This window comes from Heterocephalus glaber, unplaced genomic scaffold (assembly GCF_053883595.1).
Source record: "Heterocephalus glaber isolate CG9 unplaced genomic scaffold, H.glaber_assembly_v1.0 deba00000943, whole genome shotgun sequence".
Lineage (NCBI taxonomy): Eukaryota > Metazoa > Chordata > Mammalia > Rodentia > Bathyergidae > Heterocephalus > Heterocephalus glaber.
Window position 1 is genome coordinate 10,733,713 of NW_028258175.1, and position 9,678 is coordinate 10,743,390.

The 9,678-nt window shown below is 47.9% G+C and overlaps 1 protein-coding gene across 10 annotated transcripts in view; it reads right to left on the reverse strand.

The window, feature by feature from the left end:
- Positions 1 to 251: 251 nt before the first annotated feature.
- Parn (poly(A)-specific ribonuclease) overlaps positions 252 to 9,678 on the reverse strand; it is a 169,154-nt gene continuing 159,727 nt past the window's right edge. For 8 of the 10 annotated variants that reach the window (XM_087209150.1, XM_087209149.1, XM_021237242.2 and 5 more), the window contains 2 exons: positions 9,472 to 9,662; positions 252 to 1,273 (listed from right to left, as the gene is read on the reverse strand). In XM_087209150.1, coding sequence (XP_087065276.1) covers positions 1,221 to 1,273; positions 9,472 to 9,662 — 244 coding nt within the window. In that variant the 3' untranslated portion in view covers positions 252 to 1,220. The remainder of the gene's footprint in view (positions 1,274 to 9,471; positions 9,663 to 9,678) is intronic. The other 2 variants (XR_015450480.1, XR_015450481.1) reach the window with 1 other exon arrangement.

Below are 9,678 nucleotides of genomic sequence, written 5' to 3' on the forward strand. Positions count from 1 at the left end.
AAGGGATTCCGCTGGCTCTGAGCTCTGCAGCCCCAATCCCTCCCACCTTCCTCTGTGGCCAGCAGCCACCAGGGCTTAGCTCGGCACCAAGAGTTTGGCCCACTGAGGCGGACACAGCAGTCAGGCACAAAGCAGGAAAAAGACCCACGCACACCAGGCTCAGTCACTTACCAGCTCTCTTCAGAGGTGAGGAATATATTTATGGAGAGTGCAAATATGTCACTCACTTATTAGAAAGGGAAAGAACCAGGTTCTATGAAAATTTCTTTAATTTTATCTTTTTGGAAATACATGTTTATCCTTATTTCCACAATACAAAATGTTAAATATCTAACAATGATCTTTCCGAAGCAGATTGACTAAAGGAGATCCATGACGTTTTCTTGCTGCTGCAATCTGTTTACAGAAAGGGCTGATATGTGTAGCTCTGTCATGATTTCACTCACACACACACATGCACGCACACACACACGCACACACGTACGGACATGTGCCACTGTACCCCAAACACATGCAGAAACATGTAACAGAAAGGACAACCAGGCGGAACACAGCACTCATGCAAGAACAGAAATCACCCTTACCAGACACCCCGGAAATCTCCTGTCCTAGGAAACAGCTCTACATCAATATGCCCCGACGGCGGAGGCACACACTGAGACAGGGTCTGGCCCTGGCAGACATCGTCCTGCGGGAAAGAAGCCTGAACACGAGCGACTTTCAGGCGGCTGTGGTGGGAAGCACAGGGTCACAACCGGTTCTCCACTGGGAGACTGAGGCCTCGACCAACAGTGTCCCACGGCCTGAGCAGCAGGGGAGGAACGAGGGCCTCTTTATGCAGCAGAGTTCAGCCCCAGATGCAAGACCAGAGCTCCGCAGTGCTGGCTCCTCTCGATGTTCACAGCCCACTTCCCCAGCAGATGGATTCCCAGACACCAATTCATGGCCCGAGAACAGTTTCACATGAGCAGCAAATGATTACATGGTTAATGACGTACACAGTCACGGCAGCATACAACTGTGGTGTGTGTCAAGAGTTACTTTACATTAAAAAGGAAGAGAAACATAGCCCCCAAAATAAAAACTAGTCTTTTCAGGAGACACCCTCGGTTTGAAACCCCTCCCATACCACATTGGATTACATTCAGTATGGCTTCCGAATGAGCTGGCTGCCTCTCTCCCGGCGACAGCACCAGCAGTCTGCTTCCCTCTGGCCTTGGTTACCATGTGTCGGGAACTTCGAAGAGCTTGGCAGGGCTGAGCCTGACGCTTCCTAGTGGGAAGGAGAAAGAAGTATGAATGACAACAGGACAGCCCTGTGGGGAGAACACAGCAGGGCCGGCAAAGAGACCGGCACCCTATGCTGCTGCAGGCAGATGGCAGGGAGGGGCCGGCTGCACGGCTGCCCGCAGCTGGAAAAAATTTGCAGATGGGCTCTGGCTGTGAAGACCAGTGCCCGGCAAATGAATACATCATAGGCAGTGTTTGTGTAGCACCTCCCCAACCTGAGGTCTGGGTGCCTCTATTTACTTATTTTACAAGACTTCACATGTGACTTTCGAGCAAGGATCTCCCTGCTCGCACACTGTATTTTTGCTAGCAATCACACTGGGTGCTTAATTCATGTAACCTTCATGGCTATCGCCATGTTCCAGATCCAAGAAGAGACTCAGAGAAGCGAGGGATGGGACCAGTCTCACACAGCCAGCCAGTGGTGAGGGGCGTTTGGATCCCCCTCAGCACCATGACCGCTCCCAAAGCCCAGGAACCTGGGTCTCTCCACAGTGCAGCAGCTGTACCTGTAGAATACTGTAGGGCAGCCACGGGGTGGAGGGAAGGACTGGTGGGGTTCCAGAGGTCCCAAGACGGCAAAAGAAGTTGTTGCTTTGTCCAATTTCAGTAACACTGGTGGAGCCCTCCCCTGGGACTGAAGAGATCTTTTCAGGTACAGTCCCCGCCCCCCAAGTTAGAATCTTTTCTTTTCCATTCGTGAATTCTGCAACAGCAGCAGCGGCGGCAACACAGCTGGGCAGGGGGGATACTGTCATCTGGACTTGAGTGAGCAGAACTGGGTTGAGAAAGCGTGCAGCAGACCTGGCCCACTGCACACCTGCTGCCAGCACTGCTCAGGCCTTTAGGCAGGCGACAGGGAAATCCAGCAGAGCCTCCATCCCAGCTGCTAAGAGCCAAGGGCCCAAACCGGAGGAGAGAAGAAGTCTTTGGTGATGTCTCAGAAGGGGAGAGACCACTCCACACAGCAGGACACCACTCAGGCTGAGGGCCACTCTCCACAACACAGATGCCTAAAGACATGAGATCAGCCAACATGAGAGCTCCCACTTCCAATCCCTTACTGTGCTAAGATCCATGTCAGGCTGAGGAGACCAGAGAGGGACAGATAGCTGTGTTTTGTCCCGTGTCTCTTCAACATGTTGAACACGCATGTCCTGGACCCTAACAGTGCCCACAAGGCTACTTGTGAGATGTGAAGATGAGTAGAGAGATCATCCATGTCAAAAGATTTACATGAGCTGTTAGAAAATGAATCCAGATGATTTTTAAAAAACATCTCTCTCAGCCAGGCGTGGTGGTGCACACCTGTAACCCCAGCACTTGGGAGGCTGAGGCAGGAGGATCCTTAGTTCTAGGCCATCCTGGGATACAGGAAGTTTCAGGCCTATCTGAATTACACAGTGAGATACTGTCCCCTCCAAAATAGAAAAAGATAAAAGCTGCAAAGCTGAATATGAAGAAGTGAAGTAAGTTAAGACTGGCTAGGAAAAAAGCAGACAAACTGCTAAAAGCAACGGCATGGTAAAAGCTTCAACGTGCACCTGGCTTAGCTGAGGTGTGGGCACGGCCGTGAGGCACTGTTCCCATAGGAAGTCCGGACTCCATGAAGAGTTGGTCAAAACCATGGAGTAAGAGAGCTCTGGGTGACTCTGAGAAGTTTCACTGGCTCACCTGTAAAATGGGCCTCACGTCACTCTGTGCTGTGTAGGAGTCTGTGATACAGGGTCTAATGAACACCAGGGCCCTTTCCTTCATCAGGGACGTGCGTGACACTGAATGTGCGTGTCTCCCAGGAAGCCAGCAGCACACAGTAAAACACAGGCTAGTTCTCTGTGTCTGAAAGTGCAGCTGCTGAGCAGGGGCTATGTGTACAGAGGGACCTGACTTGGGACACTGAGCAGAGAGGAGGGAAAGGTTGAGCGAGGCGAGGGTCTTCCCTGCACACTCCAAAGGGAGGGCCATGGTCAGCCTGGACGGCAGTGCCCACGGGCTACGGTCAGCTCTCCAAAACTCATCTGCACAGCCCTGTTTCAAAGAGAGCAAAGAATCATTTAGGAATGACTTGTCTTTTAAACAGATACTGCAGGACACCTGCCTCCTGCTATTGGTGGGCTTTACTCCGTATCTTACATGACACACAAAGATTAGCATGGCCTATACCCTTACATGTAAAACCTTACAACTGTAATACATCTGCGAGAAAATACAGGAGAAAATCTTTGCAACCCCGAGTGGGGCAAAGGTTTAGGGAATGAACTTAGTTTTAGTTATGTCACCAAAGGGATAATCCAAGAAAACCTTGATAAATTTGGAAAAAGTAAAATATCTGCAAAACACTCAAAAGGTACAAAAGGACTTGCATCTTGAACCTATAAAGCATCTCAAAACTTAATAAGAAAACAAATAATCCAATGAAACATGGGCCAAAGATCTGAACAGACATACTACCAAAAAAGAGACATGGACGGCAAATAATCACATGGAAATGCTTGACATCAGGTGTCATTAGGGAAGACAAACCACAGCCACAGTGAGATACCACTGTACACCCATCAGAACGGATGCAGCAACATCGAGTACTAGTGAAGGTGGCGTGACTGCAGCCCTCCCACCTGCAGGTGGAAATGAAGAAGAGTGCCGCCAAAAGCCACTCTGGAGAACTGGGTGTCACTTCTGAAAACAGTGGGACAGTTTCTTATGTCACATGCCCAGTTATAACACAACCCAACAATTCTAACACTGCACCTAAAAGAAATGAAAGCTAAAATTTATACAAAAATCTGACCACAGATTTTTTTTTTGGTACGGGGGATCAAACTCAGGACCTTGCATTTTCGAGGCACATATGGCACCATTTGTGATAAATCCCTGGTCTGACCACAAATGTTTAGAAGAACTCACTGGGCGTGGTGGTACACACCTGTAATCCCAGCACAGCACTCAGGAAGCTGAGGCAGGAGGATCATTGTGAGTTGGAGGCCGGGTTGAGCTACACAGTGAGTTCAAGGCCAGCCTGAACTACCTAGCAGCACCCTGTCTCAAAAAACCAAATCAAAACAAAGAAATGTTTATAGGAATTTCTCAATTGCCCAAAACTGGCAACAACCTAAATGTCCTTCGACTGGTGAACGGACAAATAGCCACACATCCTTAAAATGGAACGCTAGTCAGTAATGAAAAGGAGTGAACCAAGGATTTGTACAATAGCATGAAAGAGGGTAAATGAAGGAATCAAAGGTACCTACTGTAGGGTTCTATTTATATGACATTCTGGAAGAGGCCACAATACAGGGATAGTCAATCAGTGGCTGCCAGGATCTAGGGGTCCAGAGAGGGACTGAAAAGAGAGGAACATGAGAAAGTTTTCTGGGATGACAGAGCTGCTCTGCGCCCCGATCACTGCAGTGCTGACGCGGCTGCACACATCTGTGCCAGAGCGCCAAACTGCACACCTGAACGGGAGGCACATGATCTTGGTAAAACAAGCTCTGTGAGAAACACAGGAATGATGTCTAGAAATTCTAGCCAGGTGTGGTGGTAGGCACCTGTAGTCCCAGCTGTTTGGGAGGCTAAGGTAGAAGGGTTACTGGACCCCTCAGCTCAGAGACCAGTATGGGTGACACAGTGAGAGCCAGTCCCAAGGAAGGAAGGAAGGCAATCCGATGTAAATTTAATATGAACTATTACGCTGATAATTCAGATTATCTGTCAAGAGTTTCTAAATGTGGAGAACACAGGCTGCCTATTGCAGATACCCAGGATGATGCAGTTCCAAGTAAAAGGCAGAGTAAACACACTCGCTACCAGAAGGATCCTTGGGGTAGCCACACTGAAGTTTCCCACTAGGAAATGCTCACGGGGGCGTGACGAGGCAGATTTCCCACCGTGAGGAGGCAGGGGGCTGACAGGAACCTCCAGGAGCTGCCAGAGGAGCCTGAAGGATGCAATGTGAACTTCAATGCCGCCCCTCAGCCCAGCACCTGCCTCCCATGACACATTTTAATGCAGTTATGAAAAGGCTTCTTGGGAGGCTGCTGGATATGTTTAGCCTGGTCACTCAGGTGACCAACATCCAGAGCTGCTGGTGCCATTTCTGACCCATTACAGCACAAGGAGACCACTGCTCTAAGAATGTAGATTCTACATTTGTATACTGTAACCCTACAGGTCTAGGCTTGAAAAGTTCAGCAGATCTGTCAAGACTCCAACTCAGGGTTCTTGGCAAACATGTGAAGGTCTAAGGTGCTGTGTCTTAGAGGACAGGTGACAAGACTTGGCTTGATGTCTCTATTTGCAGGGCAAGAAATGTCTGTGAACAGTCACCCTCTCTAACCTCCAGCCGGGGCACTAGGCACAGTGTTTTAAGAACAGTCAGCTCGGGTAGCATGAGCTCCCACGGGGTGGGGGGCTGCGATTTCTTGGAGAAGTGAGGGTGAGCTGAGGCTGGGCTTTCTTGGGCTCCTGGAATTCCACCTTCACCTAGAATCAGTACATTACAGAAACCCATCAGTTGAGCCTGACCTGTGAATATGAGCTCATTTCCTGAAGACAGTGTATCCCGGAATAAATGGCATGCGGTAGCCGTCACCAATTCCAGGCACCACTAATCGTAACACACATATAAGGAGACCTGTGCTGTACATTTGCTTCTTGAAAACAGGAGAAAAACAATATAATTAAGAGGAAAAATGTTTGCTGAGCACATGGTGCATCTGGAAGGGAGCGACAGCTTTGTATTGGGGACTGAACCCACGGGGTGCTGAGCTGTATCTCCAGCCTTTTTATTTTATTTTGAGACAAGCTCTCACACTAAGTTGCCCAGGCTGCCTCAAACCTACAGTCCTTCCACCTCAGGCTCAGGGCGGCTGGGACTACAGGCCTGTGTCACCACATCAGGCCTGCTAAGTGACTTTATCACATGAAAGTTCAGACTGCTTTGTTTCTGACCTGGAATAGCTGTAAGAAACGCCTCTGTGAAGGACCCTTGGCTTGAGAGTCTTGATAAATCTCGCTCCGCAGAGCAGCATAGCACACAAGCTCTGCAGCCAGAGGCCCCACACTCACCAGCTCTAGCTTCTGACTTTGCAGGACTTAACTACGGGCTTCAGTTTCCTCTCTGCAGCTGGGAATATCTATACCTCACTGTTTTAGGGGCCACCCAAAATAATAAAAGCACATAATAATAAATATATATATCAAATATATATAATGTAATAAATAATAAAAGTACATAATATAAACCCCACTGCAGAGTGTGGTGGTGCATGCCTGTTGTCCCAGCACTCAGGAGGCTGAGGCAGGAGGACTGCTATGAGTTTGAGTCCAGCCTGGGCTACAAAGTAAGTTCAAGGCCAGCTTGAACTGCAGAGGGAGATCCTGTCTCAAAAAGATAACTGAAGATAATTATCTTCAATAAATGGTCATTTTTTTCTGCTGTTTAGGTCATTTTGTTATTGTGAAGGGGTCTAGTATTTAACTTTTATGGACTTTAGAAGTCAAAATGTCTCACTAAGCAAATGACACTGTGTTCTGTGGCATCTGCTAAGCAGCAGTTGTCCCAGGGTCGCTGTAACGTGCCATTTTCCATCCATGTCCTGGCCCTTGCTACTTCTCCCTTGGGAAACAGAAAATTCTCAGGGCGGGCCCTGCCTGCCGTGTCTCTCATGTCCTCACGCCCAGTGCCTGCAAAAGCCAGCTGAGTACTTGTCGAGAAGCTCTCTGAGAACTGGAGCTCAGAGCCAACCTTGGAACCGTTTCCAGCTGGACCGACTGAGCCACAACATGCCAGCACAGTTCCCGTCGACAGTGGAACCAGGCCCTCTTGCCTCTAGTCCACTTTAGACACCTATGTGAGTTCTACACAGACCTCAACAGGGCTGAACTCTGCACTCACTCTCATTAGAGGTCCCTTTGCAGGGAACCAAGCAAGCAAAACTGGCTGATCCCACAGGTGCAGCACCCGGTGTCTTGACCTACTCCTGCAGACACTAATGGGATTAAGCACTGAAAATGAACCAAGAGAATAGGATCCATTAAGCTTCTACCTTTGGCTCAGCAAATGGTGCTGCTCCAGAATAAAGCCTGATTCTCTCAAGTTCTCTGATTCAGTTAAAAGTTGTCAAGACATGTTTCCATCTCTGTCTCTCTCCTTCAGCAGTACTGACAAAGAAGTACAAAATCTCCAATTTTTTTTTTTTTAGCTCAGATTATTTGGCAGTGACATCCTTACTGTCAATGGGAGGTAAAAAAACAAACAAACCTACTTTATTATAGTATTATAAGTTCAAAACCCTAAATAACTTATAGAAAGTTTTCACTTACAATGATGAAAACTATCAAAGAAACTAATCTATTAATGTAGTCTATTATTAGGTATTTTAATTTCAATATTTTAAAGATTACTGTGACACAGAAGGAGAAAAACCAAAAAGCCTGTCTCTGAGAAGAGATAAACTGAGGGGGTGGGGGTGCAGGTCAGGGGAGAAAGCTTGCCCGGCACATACAGGCCTGAGTTCCAGCACCAGGCCTGCAAACAGGAGACAGAGAGCAAGGAGCGGGAGACAAGAGGGACCCTCGCTCAGCACGATCCCCAGTAGGCGCTCACATTTCACATCTAACATTTTTTTGAAGATGTGCAGCAAGTTTGTGCGCCAAGTACCAGTGAACCAAGTTTGAAAGCTATGGAGGCTGCAGATTCAAAACTTCTCCAGAGTTTAATTTAGGAGAAGGAAGGGAGGCAGGTAAAGGGAGATGCCCAGATTCAGGGGGAATGGCCAAAATATACAATCAAGGCTTCAAAGAAGTTTAGATTTTCTGCTAAATTTGAGTGCCAGCATGATATATACAAAGCATATGGAACATTATGGGTGGTTCTGTGACTTCATTAATATCAATGAGATTTAGAAACTCCCTGCAGTCAGATCAGGCCACATGCAAAAGAGGAATTAATGAAAGCAAAGGGATTCTTAGCTTGGACATGAGTCAAGATCCACTGCCTGCCCACTGCCCTCCTTTGATGTGACTGCTATTTCTGCTAACCGGGGTAACTGTCACTGTGAGACAAAGGAGAATGCTAAGTATGTCTACGCCAGTGCCTCTCTTATCCTGAGCACACAGCACAAAACCATGGGTCAAGTCACTGGCTTCCTTGTAGGACAGACTTAAGGGCTCTGTGACCTTGATTAAGTCACATGACCCTTTGGGTCTCCATTTTTTTCAGTTATAAAATGAAAATGATGAGTACCTTTTAAATTAAAATTTCTGGCTGGGGATTTAGCTCAGAGGTGCTACCGCCTGCCTTGCAAGTGCAAGGTCTCGAGTTTGATCCCCGGTACCAAAAAAAGAAAAAAAAAATTAAGATTTCTGTCAAGCATTCAGGGTTGTCCTGGACTCATAACAGGCATGCAGTGAGCAGTGGCTACAGTTACTGCCACTTTGACTGCTGCCTGTCCATGCCATGGCCAGAGGCGCCGCAGAGCAGAGCAGAGCAGAGTGGCTTGGGTGGGCAGGATCGGCCCCTTGGCTGCACCTGGCCTGGGCCCCGAGGCATGGCTTGGGCTCCACTTCTTACAGCTGCACAGACCCCACCCTTCCCGAACCTCTCTGAGCCAGGCACCTGCCTCACTAAAGCAGGGATGACGACTCCTCACTTCGGCGCTCTTGTGAAAACCAAGCGAAACCAGGAGAGAAAAGGCTCCGGTGCCTGGTGTGCAGTAGGCTTGTAACGTGTGCTAATTTCCCGTTTCCTTGGCTTCTTATACAATTCTGCTTATGAGAGAAATCCAGGTTGCGAGAGGTGTTGCTGGGAACAGTGTAAACTCGGCTACTGAAAATAACGTGTAGGAGTAAGGCTTCTGTGCAATGTAAAAGCACATTTTAAAATTCTGAGGCTACTTTAGACACATCATCAAAATATCTAAACCATGGAGGAGAGAGAGATTACCAGAAAGACTAACCACCTTTAATCAAGTGATCTCACAAGGCCAGATGCTACCAGAGCCAGGGTTTTTTAGGGCTCCTCAAATTAAAATACAACATTCCTTAAAATGCCTGACCAGGTGGAAGACGACATGGGCTTTGCCGTCAAGTAAAGCTTTGCTATTCTTTCACCCCCAAATAAGTTTCGGGAGAATTTAAGGAGGGCACAACCTCAGGATTTTAGCAAGATCTAATACAAACCTGCTGGAGTAAGCTCTTTCTTCATTCTTTTTAATTTCTTGGACTTTTTCCTTCCCTCTGAGAGGGCTTCTGCACAGGAATCCGCCTGCTCAAGGTCCGAGTCAGAACTCTTCCCCAATACTCTGTCTTCTGAGCCAGCTTCTGGACTGGGGCTCAGATTTCTCTTTTTGACTGTGCTGGTGGCTGTAAAGCTGAAATGCAAAATGT